We start from the raw sequence: 18,018 nt of genomic DNA, 5'->3' as shown, positions 1-18,018 counted from the left end.
CTCCAAGCCTCGTGTAAAAGGATGCGATATGGACCTCTTTAGAGTTCACCTGATGATGACGTCTAACGTTGAAACCATGGTCGTAAATTTGTGAATATTAATAAAATTCAACAGTAATAGTTGAAATCAAACAGTAACTGTTAAAATCCAACACTAACTGTTAAAATCCAACGGTAACTGCCAAAATCCAACGGTAACTGCTGAAGTCCAACAGTAATTGTTGAAATCCAACAGTAACTGTAGAAAATCCAACAGTAACTGTTAAAATCCAACAGTTTTTTCGCTAAGGGGTAACAAAACATTTTCGCTTCGTTTCACTTGGCATCTCTGATTGGCTGGCCCTTACCCCTTGCAGTTGCATAAACAGTTTCTCCTTAGCAAGACATTTATCGGCACAGCACCCATTTGAAAATGGTGTCAAGGTAGCAGCTACAGCCCAGTGTCATTAAGTTCTGTCATTAAGTTTTCATCTTTAGAGGATAGTTACACGGGAATGGAGCATAAAATTTACTGCTTAATCTAACCATTTTAAAATACAGTTGATTCCGTTTAATGGGTCCACCGGTTACTTGGGGCAGCCGCTTAATTGGGGCGGATCTTGGAGAACAGAACCCAAGTGAGAAGAACAGAAACCAGTCCTTTTCTTGCCCTATTTTGAAAGCTCTTGTTGTTATGCTATCCGCAAGAGGATAGGACTTTTCTTTAATAGGACTTATTAAAATACATTCATTCAGCGTCGCCCGGAGCTGTGGAAAATATTTTTAACAAAAATGTTATAATTCTTAAAAATGATAATAAATTAACAAAAATCGCTGATTTTTTTAACAAATTAATAGTATATTAAACTTATGTTGCATTGTAAACATTATTTAGTCTTCTTTCTACAGTTAAAAAGTTTTTTTTAAGCCAATTTACAGGATAATTCGCCTAATTGGGGCAGTCGCTTAATTGGGGAAAAGTGCAAAAGTCCCTACATGTCCCAATTAACCGGAATCTACTGCATTATTTATTACCGTATTGGACGGCTTATAAGATGCAATTTTTTCCTGAATTTGGTCTCAAAAAATTTACCTGTGTCTTAAACATGAAGGATACAAGTTTAATTTCAGTGCTCACTGCTATTTTTAGCCTGGATAAAGTTTTGACACACGTAACATTTTCTGCATCTGCCATCATTATTTTATCAGGTTTAACTAAATTTTTCCAACAAAAATATAGCTCTAAAGAGAGAAACAGGATGTTTCCATGCGACACCACATCGTTGCCGTCAAAAAGTAAACGAAACGAGTAGCGGTCGCTCAGCCCTCTTTTGTTTCTGTTTTCCTTTGCATGCCTATGTTACTTAAACGGCGAATACAAAATGTGAGAATTAAAAGAATATGTGTTTTTTTGTTATTTCTGCTTTATTTTGTATTATGTTCGATAGCTTGGCGTTTATTTTTTTATTATTAAATTTATATGTGTAATGTTCAAAATATCTTGCCGATTGTTGATGTTCCTTAATGAAAATATGTTTGTTAATTGCATTCAATAACCATGTTGATTGATACTAATGTTTCCCTTGGAAAAGATGTTTGAGTTATAACATCGCGAAGCCTACCAATGAAGTAAGGAAAAAGGTTTACATTGTGCGTTTAATAGTTTATTTTAATGTATTGATGAGTTATGACCAAAAATTACACCATATAGTAAGTACAGTAAAACCTCTTTACATCGTAACGGAGGGGACCAAAATTCGGGCAATTTGATGTATGGAGGTTCACTATAGAGAGGTTTTAGTGATAGGCACCATTTTTTTCATATCATTTGGAAATGAAAGGCACTAACTGTCTTTTAAACCATTATATTTATGTGTTTAAGCACTCTAGGTGGAAGTTTGACGCAGCTCTCCACTCAAGAGTGGAGAGCTGCGTCAAACCAATCCTAGGATTGTTGACCAGTGATGATGAAACACTCATACATGCATCAGTGAACATATATTTATTATTTAATAATTACAAAAAGCGAGTGCTATCGCTTGATTTTTGCCATCATTCGAGAGAAAACAACGTGATCTCTCTTAATTCAACAGTCACTTAAAATGATTACGATAATTGGATACCTTTTTTCTTATTTACAGTTAGGTATGCTCTCATTTGGAACCAAACAGCCACAACTAATGAATAATATGAAAATTACCACACATTAAAGGTGTATAAGAAAAAAAATAAGGGTTAAACATTTATCGCTGAAAATGTCGTTCCATGTACGTAATCGCGGCTGCATTAATGGTCTATAATGTCTCGGTATGATTTGCGGAGGAATTAAGGCCGTCTCGGGCGTATCTCCTTGGTATGATAAGTGGAGGTTTTACGATATAAAGAGGTTCACTACAAAGAGGTTTGCCTATAAATTTAGATGTAAATTAGACAGGACTGTAGGGGTGCTATGATGTATGGAGGTTTATGATGTAAAGAGGTTCACTACATAGAGGTTTTACTGTATTGACGCTTATGGGATTGGAAATGCTTTGGTCAAAGTGGGCGTGGCTAATCCTACTTATAGCACCCCCATTCCAGGCACACTTTGCTCCACGCACGTAACCAGTGGTTCCCCCTCCTGTACATATATTCACAACCTCCATCCTCTTTACTTTTGTATCCCATCTCAAGAGAAGGGGCTGATGCAACCACCAAGGTAACGAAAACATTTTAAAATGCATACCCCCTAGGATACACAGCTGAACATATACAGTAATAGGGTGGTTTCCTATAATTTTTTGTATTGCCTAAATCGAAAGATTATTACTCCTGGAGTAGATATTTCACGCTTTTAGAATTTTAAATGACGATTATCTACTTTTCGCGATTAAATGAAAAGTGAAAATATTCAAGCGCATGAAAACGCAATGGCTAAGTATGAATGCTGGGAAAAGCCCGTGTGACGTCATTCTGCCGCCCTGTGAGGTGACCTTGAGGCGAGGCTATGAGCGCTGATACGACGCAGGATGCTAGCAGGTAGCAGAGTACGCTGCTAGCTGGTAGCGCTCGGCTTAAATGAGGGTTATTATTCCCCTATCAAACGAAGGAAACTTTCCGACCTTAGGTATTTTTAATGTGTGATTATTAGGAGATGTTTCCCTGAGCTCTGTGCCTCATGCATGCATTGGTAACCTCAGACGATGTAAAACTCCTATCTACTCGTATAGAAGCTAGGTCCCTGTGACGGCTAGTGGAATGGCATCGCGTGGGTGCCAATCTGTCCTTTTTCAAATGAGGATAAAATTGACCAATGCCATTCGTCTAAACTGGAATTTCTAAAACCAAATAATTTGCATTTATGAATGCACTAATGGTGGGTAACGAATCACAGTCAATGCCTTTCGTTTTCTTTGATAAGGAAACTACCCTATTAGGGATCTGCTAGTACTAAAACATTTGAGTCGATTCGAGTAGGTACATAGTTGGTACTCGTCTCGAGTGTTTTCAGTAGCATTACGAGAGTATATTGAGTTGAGTAATTTCTGTTACAGAGCTGTTGAGGCCAGAAAGCCTGTGATTAACTAACGTATATATAATCTTCATTACTATTGTGCAAATGCCTTTACTCAGGGCTTTCCAAGCCTTTTGGATACACGTATTAATTTAATTTTCGACGTATTACTTGGAGGTAAATTCATTTAAATTGTGCTTTAACTGTTTAAGATACATTTATTTCCATTCATCTCCTAATGGAGACACAGTTATCATCATCACTTTCCTCATTATTCTTTTCACATGATCCAGGATAAGCTTTCAGAATACATAAAATATTCACGAGGGGATGGGGAAAATTAGGATGTATTAAATATTTTTTGTTGTTGCTGTATTGCCCTGTCCAGAATTTGCCGTACTAGATTTGACTCAGTATTCATGAGTAGTTTTAAACTCGACTCGATATCAAAATGTACTATGTACGTGCACATTCCTAATAATAAAAATAATAATAATACAGTAAAACCTCTTTGCAGTGAACCTCTTTACATCATAAACCTCCATACATCATACCACCCCTACGGTCCCGTCAGATTTACATGTTAATTTATAGGCAAACCTCTTTGTAGTGAACCTTTATATCGTAAAACCTCCACTTATCATACCAAGGAGACACCCCCTAGATAGCCAAACTGCCTCCGCAAATAGGGTGGTTTCCTATTCTTTTTTATTGCCTAAATCGAAACATTATTACTCCTGTAGTACGAATTTCACACTTTTAGATATTTAAATGATGATATCTATTTTTCATGATTAAATGAAAAGTAAAAACTTTCAAGCGCGCGAAAACACGACGGCTAAGGATGAATGCTGGGAAAAGCCCGTGTGACGTCATTCTACCGCCCTGTGAGGTGACATTGAGGCGAGGCTATGAGCGCTGATACGACGCAGGATGCTAGCAGGTAGCAGAGTATCCTGCTAGCTGGTAGCGCTCGGCTTAAATGAGGGTTATTATTCCCCTATCAAACGAAGGAAACTTTCCGACCTTAGGTATTTTAATGCGTGATTATTAGGAGATGTTTCCCTGAAGTCTGTGCCTCATGCATGCATTGGTAACCTCAGACGATGTAAAACTCCTATCTACTCGTATAGAAACTAGGTCCCTGTGACGTCTAGTGGAATGGCATCGCGTGGGCGCCAATCTGTCCTTTTCAAATGAGGATAAAATTGACCAATGCCATTCGTCTAAACTGGTATTTCTAAAACCAAATAATTTGCATTTATGAATGCACTAATGGTGGGTAACGAATCACAGTCAATGCCTTTCGTTTTCATTGATAAGGAAACTACACTATTGTACCGAGAAAACTAGAGACCATAATGCAGTTGTGATTACATGTATTGTATGAAATTATGTATTATCGGCAACAAATGCTTCACCTTTACTTTTTTCTTATTCCATATTCAATCAGATTTCGGTGACATTCGGGTATACAAGGATAGGCAAAATTTTTTTAAAATAATTAGTTAGCGAGAGGCGCCTAAATACCAACACCTTTAATTTGTTAAACGATTTTGCGAAAATTGTCTAATTTATGGTAATCAGGGTAAGTTATGACCCACAAAAGTTTCGTCAGTTTTTGCGTATCTTTCACCTATTATACTTTGCAGCCCCCCTGCAGCCTTGCGTCAAGAGTGTCGCTAAGCGATGCGTCCCCCATTCCTTCCCTTCCTCTCCCACGGTTGCCCGCCATGTTCACATGCTTCAGTGACTCTCTCCCTCTCTCTCAAATTCAGATTTTGAACTCATTTCGTAGACCAAATCATGTCGTCACGTATGGTGATCAATCTTAACTTTATTTTGGAAAATCGTTACAAATTCGTTAACCTACTGAGAAAATTATTCAACAAAGCCAGGTTTCAGTTGTACTAGCTCTTTCCTCGTACCCTCATTTATCACTTTTCGAAATTGGGAAACAATCTGCAGCAAATATTGCTTTTGTTCTTCGTCGTTAGTAAGAATGCTATATGAAATTCCGGGATTAGCCGGGTCATTACGTAGGTGCCCTGATTACCCTTATTTTAGCAGTTATCGCGAAATCGTATGACAAATTAATGGTGTTGGTATTTGGGTGCCTCTCGCTAACTAATTATTAACCCCTCAACGCCGTCATGCGTACCCAGTACGCTTCCTGACCTACTGTATATAATTTTTTTTCTCCGCCAGATATTGTATTTTAGATTAAAACAAATTGCTCTATCTTTTGAAGAAATGCTTTCCCTCTCCAATAAAATATTCATAACGACTTTATGCCTTCAGGATGTTTTAAAATGATTCGATGAAATTCCGTTTTAAACCAGCACATTGACGACTTCGGTCGAAAAACTCAACGCCTATATTTATTCAAATCGCTGGAAAAATTATTATATAGACGCGCACTACATTACGCAAGTTTACAAAATTTTTTAACGATACTGATCGTATATTATGAAAGATATAAATTATTGAATGATAGTATGCCAATAAGGTGAAGTCATCTTAATCTCATCCGGCCGCTTGGGCACGCTCCTCGGGGGAGACAAACCCAGAGCGTTTGTGGTTTTTATCCCTGAAATTGTGTAACCACCTTAGGCACAGAGACATGACGTTTAGCAGGCGCAGGTATGATGAAAATCTTTGGAATACATCTCCTGAGTTATGAAGGGAAGTTGCAGAGTGGTTTACGGCCATCCGCATCTCCGAATCCTCAGCACCTGATGATTCGGGTTTCCCACAGCTCCACCCCTCTTCCCAGCCGGCAAGCCATGGTGGTCCACTCCACCAGAGAGAGGAGTCCATCAGTTCGTCAGGGCTGATCCCACCGGTTGCGGCATCAGCTGGGTTGAGCTTGGTGTTGACGTAGCTCATCTGGGCCCCCGGAAGCGACGTCTGGTTTTCCGCGATACGATGAGCCACGAAGGTCTTCCACCTTGAGGGGTGGCCACGGATCCAGGCCAAAGAAACTGCTGAATCTATCCAGCAGAATACTGGCACAGACACGAACTGAAGGCCCTCCACTATTTTCACCAGGAAGCGAGTTAAAAGTACAGCTGCACACAATTCAAGGTGAGGCACACTAACAAGCTTTAACGGGGCGATTTTCGTTTTAGCGGCCAACAGGCTAACATAGCCATCCTCCCCCTCCCCAGCAACACGCAAATACACTGCTGCTGCGTATGCCCTCTCAGAGGCATCGCAGAAACCATGGAGGGAAATGAAAGACACATTCGCCTCTTTAGTACCTACCCATCTAGGGATACTGATTTGCTCTAACTTGGATAGTGAAGACCTAAAACTCTGCCAACGTTCAATAAGTTCCAAAGATAGGACTTCATCCCATCCTACCTTGGACAGGCACAAGTCTTGCAATATAATTTCGGCCACAATTAGTACAGGCGCCATCCAACCTAATGGATCAAATAATCGGGCTATCTCGGAAAGCACAGTTCTCTTAGTCACTACTGCCTCTCGGCCAGTCGGATGAGCAACCCTCGCACTAAATGTATCTAACACTGGTGACCATCTTACTCCCAAGGTAGCAACCACTTCTGAGTCAGAAAATATTTTCGACGGATTTTCATCATCCGAACAAAGACTGGGTTCGTTAGATGCCCACTTACTTAATGGAAATCCTCCCCTCACTAGCAATTCAATTAACTGTCTCTTAACGTCCATAGCATCAATTACATTAGCTGCACCACAAAGAATGTCATCCACGTAAGAATGCCGTGCCACTGCTTTAGCTCCCAAAGGGAATGAATGACCCTCGTCATGTACCAATTGCCGGAGTGCTCTGATAGCTAGGAAGGGGGCTGCAGCCGTACCGTAAGTCACCTTAGTCAGCTTATAATCTGAGATTATTTCGGAAGGATCCTTACGCCAAATAACACGTTGAAAGTCTGAGTCGTCCTCATGCAATCGAATTTGGCGGAACATTTTCACTATGCCCGAAGTAAAAGCCACTCGAAAAAAACGCCAACGCGTTAGAATCAACCACAAATCCGGTTGCTGACGAGGTCCACTCAACAATAAATCATTTAAAGAATTACCTGAGGCACTCTTAAAAGATGCATTAAATACAAATCGAACTTTACGCGTTTCGTCATTTTCTTTCGAAACAGCATGGTGTGGCAAGTAATATAATTGATCGCTCGCACTAGTAAGTTCCATGTGACCTAGATTTAAGTCATCATCATCATTAGTCAACAATCCTAAGATTGGTTTGACGCAGCTCTCCATTTCTCTCTCCTATCCGCTAATCTCTTCATAGCTACATATTTATTCTCTTTTACATCCTTTATAACCTGTCCGATATAACTCATTCGGGGCCGTCCCTTGCCCTTTTTCCCTTCCACTTGTCCTTCAACGATTGTCTTCATCAGACCATCGTGCCTCAAAATGTGGCCAACTAAGTTGTCCCTTCTTCTGCTTAATGTTTTTAGGAGGCTTCTCTTTTCTCCTACTCTCCTTAGCACTTCCTGGTTACTCACACGGTCAATCCATTTTATCTTCATCATTCTTCGGTAGCACCACATTTCGAATGCTTCCACTCTTGACTTCTCTGCTGCTGTCAACGTCCAAGCCTCGCTTCCATAGAGAAACATACTCCATATGTAGCATCTGATGAATTGTTTCCTTACTTCTATGCTGGTATTTTCAGCTGTAAGAAGATTCTTCTATTTGTAGAAAGCCCTCTTCGCCTGCGCTATTCTACTGTGTATTTCTTTCTTGCTCCGTCCATCGCTGGTAATTCGGCTTCCCAGGTAAGAGAACTCGTTCACCTCTTCAAGCTTATGCTTTCCTAGGTTGATGTTTGTTTTAGCCTCCTCTCTTTTACTGCAAACTAGTATCTTAGTCTTCTTTTTGTTGATTTTCAGCTGATATCTGGCCATTGTCCTTTCCATGTTTGTCAACGTCTTCTTCAAATCCTTCTCTGTCTCGGCTATGACTGCTATGTCGTCAGCAAATCGCAGCATATTAATTTTTTCTCCGTGGATATTGACACCCGAAGCTTTCTGCTTGATTTCGTTGATGGCTTTCTCTATGTAAACATTAAAAATTAAGGGGGAAAGCGCACAACCTTGTCTCACCCCTTTTCTTATTCTCGCTTCTGCACCGTTTGGTCCACATTTGATCACAGCTACTTGGTTTTTATACAAACTATGAATAATTCTACGATCATTGTAGAGTACGCCGATTTCTTTCAAAATTCTAAGCATTGAATTCCATTCCACGTTATCAAAGGCCTTCTCTAAATCGACGAATGCTATGAAGGTTGGTTTGTTTTTCTCCATTCTCTTCTCTATGATCATCCTAAGAGCCAAAATTGCTTCCCTTGTGCCCCTGCTTTTCCTAAATCCGAATTGGTCCTCATCCAGGAATTCTTCTGCTCTTCGTTCAATTCTCCTGTAAATGATTCTTGTCAGAATCTTCGACGCATGTGTCGTCAGGCTTATGGTCCTAAATTCTTCGCACTTCTCAGCTCTCTTCTTTTTGGGTATGGGAATGATGATGTTCTTCTCGAAGTCACTAGGTAAATCTCCTGTTGAGTACATATCGCAGATAGTTTTATACAGTTGAGTTAAGACCTTTTCTCCTGCATTTTTTATTAACTCTGCTGGAATGTCATCTATTCCTGGGGCCTTATTCTTTCGCAGGTCTCTTACTGCAGCGTCAAATTCCGATCTTAAGATGCTTGCTCCAATGTCATCCTTTCCAACTTCACTTTCCTCTTCGAGAACGTTTGAGCTAAGTTTGCTCCCGTTGTATAATTTCTCCAGGTATTCCTTCCGTCTCTCGGCTTTGTCTTCGTTTTCAATTAGAATGTTTCCATTCCTGTCCCTTATGCTATAACATTTTGTGTTTCGTTCCTTGAAATGGTTCCTCACTATTCTATAGGACGCTTCCACTTTCCCTTTTACGAAGTTATTTTGTACGTCCTCACATATGTCCCTCATCCACGCTTCTCTGGCTTTCCTCGCTTGGCGGCAAATCTCGTTCCTTATTCTCTTGTAGCAAGCCTGTCCTTCCTCAGTATTCGTATTCTTATACTTTCTCCTTTCTTCAATGAGGTCAAGGATTTCATCCGTGATCCATGGCTTTTTCTTAATACATTTTCTTATCCCTAGAACTTCTCTAGCGGCCTCCTGAAATCCACTTCTTAAGGTAGTCCAGTTATTCTCAACTGAGTTTTCAGACTGATCTAGTCCTGTCTTGCGCTCCACTACTTCTTGAAAGGCCTGTTGATTTTTTGGCTCCTTAAGTTTCTCTAATTGCCAGTTGTTCTTTGCTGATTTCTTCAATTTCTTGAATTTCAGATGGCATTTCATCATCACTAGATTATGATCACTGTCGATAACTGCCCCCGGGTAGCTTTTACAGTCCTTTATCTGGTTTCTAAACCTCTGATTCACTAAAATATAGTCTAGTTGAAATCTTCTTTTGTCTCCTGGCATTTTCCATGTGTATCTTCTTCGTATGTGATTCTTAAATAGAGTGTTGGCAACCACTAATTTGTGTTCTGTGCAGAACTCTAACAGTCTTTCTCCTCTTTCATTTCTATTTCCTAATCCATATTTTCCGGTTATTCTTCCATCCTGGCCTTCGCCGACGACAGCATTCCAATCACCTAAAACAATTAGGTTTTCTTCACCCCTTACCGTTTTGATTACTTCCTTTATATCATCGTAGACGTCTTCAACTTCTTCATCCTCGTAGTCTGTCGTGGGCATGTAGACCTGTACCACTACGGTATCTACCGGCTTAGTCTCTATCTTCATCATAACTATCCTTTCATAGTACTGTAGGAAGCTTTTCACACGCATTCCGGCGCTCTTTCTGAGCATTATCCCAACCCCAGCATTATCGTTCAGGGATCCTGTGTGTATAATCCTATAGCTTCCACTCCAAAAGTCTCCCTCCTCAGGCCATTTCATTTCGCTGATTCCTAGCACGTCGATATTCAATCTTTCCACTTCCACTTTAAGGTTTTCTAGCTTACCGCAAGTCCTGAGTGATCTCACGTTCCATGTACCTATCCTCATAACTTTATCACAATTGACCGATGTATCCTCTCGGGTAGTCCCCGCCCGGAGATCCGAATGGGGGACTAGTTTACCTCCGGAATTTTTTACCTGAGAGAATTCCATCATGTCAGACAATTTAAAGTTGGAGTAGCTGTGCCTCCTCGGGATAATAATGTGGTGGTTTCCCCTTGCCTTCCACATCGCAGTACTACAGCCGTTAAAGTAAATGTTACCACGCCTGAAGTGCAATGAGTGTCGCTGTACTGACCATCGTGATCTCCACCTTCACTTATATGAAGAAGAGCTGCTGCCCTCTCCTCCGGGTGATGTGAGGCATAATTGTTGGCGGCCTCTCATCGCCAAGTCACGGTATCTTCACAGGTTTAGTGTATCATTTAGATGGCCTATCTCACCGAGGGATAGACCCATACCACCTCGGATAACCGCCGCTTTTTGTCCACGACTGCTTATTCGACAAGTAAACTTGCTTATATCGCAGCTAACCTCTAAATGTAGAGGTTGACCCACCATCCGCAACCCGGTGGACGCACTCGGTGGCTTAAAGCTCAGCCGCGAGTAGATTTAAGTATTCCGTCATAAATGCGGCATACTTCTCCCTCAAAACAGGTTGACTTCTGAGTCGATTCTCGTTTTTCAAAAATAATTTCATAGCTGACTCCCGAGAAGGATACAATTTCTGCGAAGTGTTTGGCCTGAATGGCAAACGTACTACATATCTCCCATCAGAGTCCCTGCGGTGAGTCGTTTTAGAATGATTTTCACAATAAGAATCCGCTTCTGACGGCGCACATTGGGCGGAAATCGAAAAAAGCTTGACAAAACTAATATCACCGTTATTATTCAACGTAGATCCACGATTTTTTCGATTTTTAATTATTTTTACCTCCTTAATCCGATTCTAATGTTAGTTTTGCTCTAGAACAATCAGGGGCCTCTCTAAAATAAAATGGCGGAAACAGTAAGAATTCCCTAATTTTAATACTAAAAGCGCTGCATGTTAGATGCTTATTATATTCATACAAGTACTATCACTGACTTAGAAACTTTGATACATGACCCTAAACAACTTAACGGTGATGTATCGATTCATCATAGAATGTATAGATGCGTGGTATCTATGTAATATTAAGGATATGGATTTTACCAATGTATTCCACGGAAATTAATGCAAGTATTTTTCGATTATTTTCATTAGAAGTTAAAACCATATTTCTGTTTCTGAAATGAATGACTAATGAAATAGAAATAATGCATACCTGAGTAAATACAGTTATAGGTCTTCGTCACCTGAATCAATCTCGTCTCCATCTGACTCTGCGTTCTCGTCAATCAGAAGGAGGTTCCTAACTCCTTTAGGTACCTTCACATTTCCGTGATTCGAATCGATTGATGAGGATACTATTGCGTCCGAAGATAGAAGAAGTCTTAGAAAAATAAAATTTTGCACTGGAAAATTTTCTGAAGTGCTGCTCTTTGAACCCCCTAATATCCTTGTGCCTCGATTCAAGGGCCTCCTTCGACAATTGTCCAATGGGTAGCACTGCTGCGTTTACAATACACGCTCCATGTATTAGAATCTTATGCGCAGTTGGGGGTATATAATACCATTCAGAGTGCTCACCATAAAGGGCGGCAGTGGAAGAGCAATACTCGCGGAAACGATCTTCATCAATTAGAAGTCGCTAATTTCCCAAAAAATCCTTTATCTCTGCATCTCCCCCAATACTAAATTTTTCAATAGAAATTTGAATGCCAATAGTTTTTTCGACTCTACCGTCTACACCATTCCTTGGCACATAGCATCGTGCAGTTCTTTTCGAGTCACTTTCCTCCTCTTCATTTTCTCCCCTGTCGGAGATAAAAGCTTCTAAATCTACAAGCCACAAAAAATTGCTACATTTTCTAACGTTGCCTTATCGACATAAAATATTTCTGCAACTAGTGGTGTTAATCATACCTGTGACCGATTAATGTATTCCCTCCGTCGTGTACGACCTCTCTGTATTAGAGTAAGTTCGACAACCAGTAACCAATCGATGGGCTCACCTAGGAGAACTCCTCTGTCAGTAGTCACTGTGGCTAAAAGACTCAACACTCACCAGCTAAGTTAGACTGACCGTATGAGTAAAACTGAGGAAGGAAGACATTATCTAAGACAATAGAACGTGTGAATTTTTGGGAAAACCGCCCGGTAAATCGCCAGCTAACTCGTTCACTAGCGTGTTCCAGAGAAGCGATCTTTTGGAGGACATTAACCGATGCATGTGCGCTGCGGTGGTAAAACAAATAGCGGCGAGTTTCAAAGAAACAACCTAGCCCCAAACACCAAATTCAAGAGCCCCCATTTTGAAGGAACAATAAGCTGGAGTAGTCAAGAGGTGTTACTTAGAGAACTACTAGTAGTGGAAGCGGATTACCGCCCCAAGGAACAATTGCGGTCTGTCGGTCGTGTGCACTGACCGCGCCTGCTTCGATTCTTTCCCTCTTCTCAAGGTCGGAGGGATTTCTAGTTTGAAGGGACCTAAAGTGCGGGAAATTCCCTGTACATATGTATGTGAGAATAAGTACGAATAAGTGAACAAAGCACTCTGCCGACGTATGGTCACACGTCCTCATAGGGCTCATGGGTGACCGGCGGCAGCGGCGAATTTTCTACTTTCTATGTGCAACAAGAGAGTACGAAATTATTTTGGACAAAATATTGCCTTTACTTTTAGATTTCACATCTTTCCTAACAATTGGGGTAAAAATAATAGTGGTGGAACCATTATTTGCTTTAAACTGGAGCAAAAACCAAATCAGGGTAATCCGCGGCCGGGCCGGGCGGCTGCGTTGACTTTTTATACATATCCCATCTTTAAAAGCAAGGTAGCAAGTTGGAGCAAGATTTTTCTTTTGGATCATATAGTCAAGATTCAGGTCTTTATTTCCATATGAATTTTAAGATCGAGTCTCATCGCCCTCATAAAGTTTTTTTCCACTTTATGTCAAAAATAGTCCAAAAACAATGCACTTTTGAATGTTTAATTATTATATGAAAAATTGATAAAAATAAATAAACTATCCCGTGTAATTCTTAGGAAATATTTACTCTTTTACAAAATATGCGTTGAAATTTATGGAAAACCATATTAACGGCTCAATAGCGAAAGTAAATACTCGATTTTTGCAGAAATTCAGAATTGACATTTTTTATAATTTTTTCTCGTCTTTAATGGATTCTAATGATTTAATGGGTGAACCAAATATTGAAACAGCCATAGTTCCTTAATCCTTGGACATTATTCTATCGGACTGTACCATTTTTGTTTACCAAAAAAATAGTGAAAATTTAGGGTTTTGTCACACTTTTTTCGATTTCCACCCACTGTGCGGCGGTGTTACCGTGGAAACTTCCTCAAGGGACCAAAATTTCTGAATCTCATCCATCACCCTTTCATATGCTTGCACATGCATAGCGGTAGCACAGTCATTTTGAAATTCCATATCCTTCGCACGCGAAACAGGTCCCATTAACACCCATCCAAAAGGAGTTAAACGAGCAGTAGGACTTCCTACAGGACCTTCGCGAACTTCACTTAAAAGTATTTCCCCGCAGACATCGGCGCCCAAGATGAGGTCAACTGATAAAGGAATGGCATGAGTTGGATCCGCAAAGGTCAACCCCTCCAGATGAGACCATGGGTGCAATTTTGCGTAGTGGGAGGGCGTAAGAGCGGTTAGCCTTTTAAGCACCAAGGCTTGAAGATCTAGTTTAAAGTTTCTGTCGAAGGAAGATGTAACTGTCACGTTTACCATGCTCAAAGCAGTACCCACTTCATGACCTTGTATGCCCATGATCGGAACGCTGAACTTAGATCCCCGAAGTCCCAGAGTTTGCACCAACCATTCCGTATCAAAAGACGTATCAGACTCAGTGTCTATGAGTCCCCTCACTGTGATACATTTTCCCGTAAGTGATTCAACCTGGGCATAAAAAGTCGCTAAGAGAGCCACTCGACTTGAAGAGCTTGCGCGACATAACACTGCGCCGGGGGAAGTCGAAGGGGAAATCGTGGGCGGCTTTAATGGTATGGCATCAGACGATTGAGGATTATCCGCGAGTCTCGGAAATGCTTCATGCGGTAGCGGATGGTGCTTGCTGCCACACGCTAGACAGCAACCTGATGATCGACACCGACTCGCGTCGTGATTACGAGAAAGGCAATTTAGGCAAAGAGAAAGCTTGATGACTTCTTCTCTTCGTTCCTCAGGTTTAAGAGCCTTAAAACCTAAGCAATAGCTCAAAAAATGGCCCCTTGAACAGAGCGGACAAGCGGCATTATTTATTCTCGAAGACTTTGATGACACTGCATTCAACATTTTACTCGACTGACTCGGTGATTTCACCGAGTTATTTCGACCCCTTTTTGACTCCGAATTTGAAGCCGAATTGGAAGAAGCTCTTGAAGCGTCCAAGGCACGAATTCGGTTTTCAAGGAAATCAGACAAACTCAAAAAGGACGGCACCGCACTCATTTCTGAGTGAGATAATTCCCACTGGAACCGTGTAGAAGAATCGAGTTTACTGACTAAAAGGAATACGAAACATTCGTCCCATGCTTGAAATGGCTTTTGAAGGCTTTCAAATACCCTAATAGTTTGGCGAAATTGATCTAGGACTCGCTTCAGTTCAAAGGAAGTCGCCTTTTGCATATTTGGGAGTTCAAACAAACCCTTCATGTGGAAATTTGAAAGAACTCTAGCGCTGCCATACCGCTTCTCTAAGTCATTCCATGCTCCTTGGTAATTCGCCCCAGAGATAGGCAAATTCTGTATTACTTTAGCGGCAGGCCCACGTAGGTGAGTTTTAAGATACAAAAGTTTGTGCACATTTGATAAGTCTGGCGCCTCGTCCACTAGCTTTTGGAATTGTTCTATGAAACTTTCCCATTATAAAAAGTCGCCAGGAAAAACAGGTAATTCTATTTTCGGAAGAATAGAATTAACTGAGGCGCTACGTGATACTTCAATTTCACATGAACTCGATCGTTTTAATTGAGACACGTAATCAGATATGTTAGACAAAGCGTCGATATAAAGCTCCTCCACACGCGAAAAGTGATCATTTTTCACGTACTCTGTCTTAGCGGCTTCGGCTTGCTCCAAAACTACGTAGTGGCCCGAAAGAAATGCATTCCAATACGAATCAAGCAAGTCCTTACGTTTCTCGAGTAAGTTAGCGGATAGTCTGTCCTTGCCCAATTTCATCGTATTTGACCAAAAACGAGAAATAAGTTCACTTTTACACATTTGAGTTTGCACGAGGCTTTCTAGATCCTTCGACATACTTCAATGGGAATGATTGAACACGAAATAAGACGATCGAAGGAATAAAAGTTTCAGCAGTCAAGTCAATCTCACCAAGAACCAGATGAAGTTGAGGCAGGCCGTGTAGCGCAGAAACTTCTTCAAAGTCCTAGGGAAGCACACACCCTGGCAGTTGGAGTCGTAGAAAATCCATCACTATTGAAGAAAGATGTCCGAACCACGAGGCTTCTAGAAATTTCCACCTTAAAATAAAGGTCCATTAGGTGCCGACAAAAGTAGAAAAATTTCACAATACTGCACGTAATAAACGCTGGAATCATAGTAAACACCGGAATAATCCGGCCCGAAGGACCAAATTTTATGTTGAAATAAAGTGAAATTTGTATATTCAGCTGAACTTCTTTAATAGTGGATAAGAATGCAGGCCAACTTTACAATGTACGGTTCGGCGCAAGAGTGAGAATGAATGCCGGGCGACACGATACTCCTGGTCGGCCCAGCGCATGCGCACTAGACCTCTCCCTCCCCCTCCATCGCCACCTGGAGGAAATTCAAAAAGCCTAAATAGTGACATCCGGGTATACAAGGATAGGCAAAATTTTTTTTCAATAATTAGTTAGCGAGAGGCGCCTAAATACCAACACCTTTAATTTGTTAAACGATTTTGCGAAAATTGTCTAATTTATGGTAATCAGGGTAAGTTATGACCCACAAAAGTTTCGTCAGTTTTTGCGTATCTTTCACCTATTATACTTTGCAGCCCCCCTGCAGCCTGGCGTCAAGAGTGTCGCTAAGCGATGCGTCCCCCATTCCCTCCCTTCCTCTCCCACGGTTGCCCGCCATGTTCACATGCTTCAGTGACTCTCTCCCTCTCTCTCAAATTCAGATTTTGAACTCATTTCGTAGACCAAATCATGTCGTCACGTATGGTGATCAATCTTAACTTTATTTTGGAAAATCGTTACAAATTCGTTAACCTACTGAGAAAATTATTCAACAAAGCCAGGTTTCAGTTGTACTAGCTCTTTCCTCGTACCCTCATTTATCACTTTTCGAAATTGGGAAACAATCTGCAGCAAATATTGCTTTTGTTCTTCGTCGTTAGTAAGAATGCTATATGAAATTCCGGGATTAGCCGGGTCATTACGTAGGTGCCCTGATTACCCTTATTTTAGCAGTTATCGCGAAATCGTATGACAAATTAATGGTGTTGGTATTTGGGTGCCTCTCGCTAACTAATTATTAACCCCTCAACGCCGTCATGCGTACCCAGTACGCTTCCTGACCTACTGTATATAATTTTTTTTCTCCGCCAGATATTGTATTTTAGATTAAAACAAATTGCTCTATCTTTTGAAGAAATGCTTTCCCTCTCCAATACTCTCTCAAAGGACACTCAATGGATATGTCCCTTTAGCGTAACTTTGGGTGAATCCATCCCTGGATGAGTGTGATTTCATGTGTATTGTGAATATGGGCACCAAAAGTTGAGGTAAGATTTTACACTTTACCAGCAAATACAATGGGAGAAATTAAGATCAGTATGTTTGATGATATGGTTATCTAGACAGTGGCGCCGACTCCACGAGGCCTTTAGGGGGCCCGTGCCCCCTCTAAAATTCGATATGGGTTTGAGGAAAAAATTGTGTCAGGCTTGTCGATTTTCCCCGGAGTGTCCATATATCGAGATTAGAGTTATCAGGGTTCTAATGTTGATCATATGACTCTTCTAAAATGGTTTAAAAAAACTTAAAACTCACTACTTATAAAATTTCCCGGGGCAAGATCCCCAGTTTGGCCCCCCAATATTTTTTGGAAGTCGGCATCCCTGTATCAAGGTCCCTATTCTGTGGTTCTGCTGTGCTAAGATGCAGTGGCATTAACTAGAAATATGCTTTGGAGGTGATTTTGGGGGCCAGTGGCACAGCGAAGGGGGGTTTTGGGGGATAAAACCCCCCCCCAGAGCTCAGAGAAATTTTTAAGTTTAATCCATTTTACTTAATTAGATTGATATTACTAATAGAATAGTGTAAGGATTAATAAAATATCCCTTTAAAAGCCGTAAAACTCACCATTTTGAACCATTTATATTATAATTCCACAATTTACTAATCTCGCACCTACCGCCTATTCTGGTGGGTATACCAAACCCCCACACACCCCGGTATTA

General features: G+C 40.8%; 1 protein-coding gene across 1 annotated transcript; it reads right to left on the bottom strand.

Annotated features, from left to right (window-relative positions):
• Window positions 1–5,997: 5,997 nt before the first annotated feature.
• On the bottom strand, window positions 5,998–7,428 carry LOC124170600. The gene has a single exon (XM_046549424.1). The coding sequence runs from the start codon at window positions 7,426–7,428 to the stop codon at window positions 5,998–6,000; it is 1,431 nt and encodes a 476-aa protein (XP_046405380.1).
• Between the last annotated feature and the right edge of the window lie 10,590 nt (window positions 7,429–18,018).

Source organism: Ischnura elegans, chromosome X (assembly GCF_921293095.1).
Source record: "Ischnura elegans chromosome X, ioIscEleg1.1, whole genome shotgun sequence".
Classification (NCBI taxonomy): Eukaryota; Metazoa; Arthropoda; class Insecta; order Odonata; family Coenagrionidae; genus Ischnura; species Ischnura elegans.
Note: the sequence above shows the minus strand (reverse complement) of the source record. Positions and strands in the feature narration are given on the sequence as shown.

What these genes read in the sequence shown, in the direction of transcription:
- LOC124170600 (XM_046549424.1), bottom strand. Translation starts at nt 7,428, where the DNA reads ATGTTCCGCCAAATTCGATTGCATGAGGACGACTCAGACTTTCAACGT.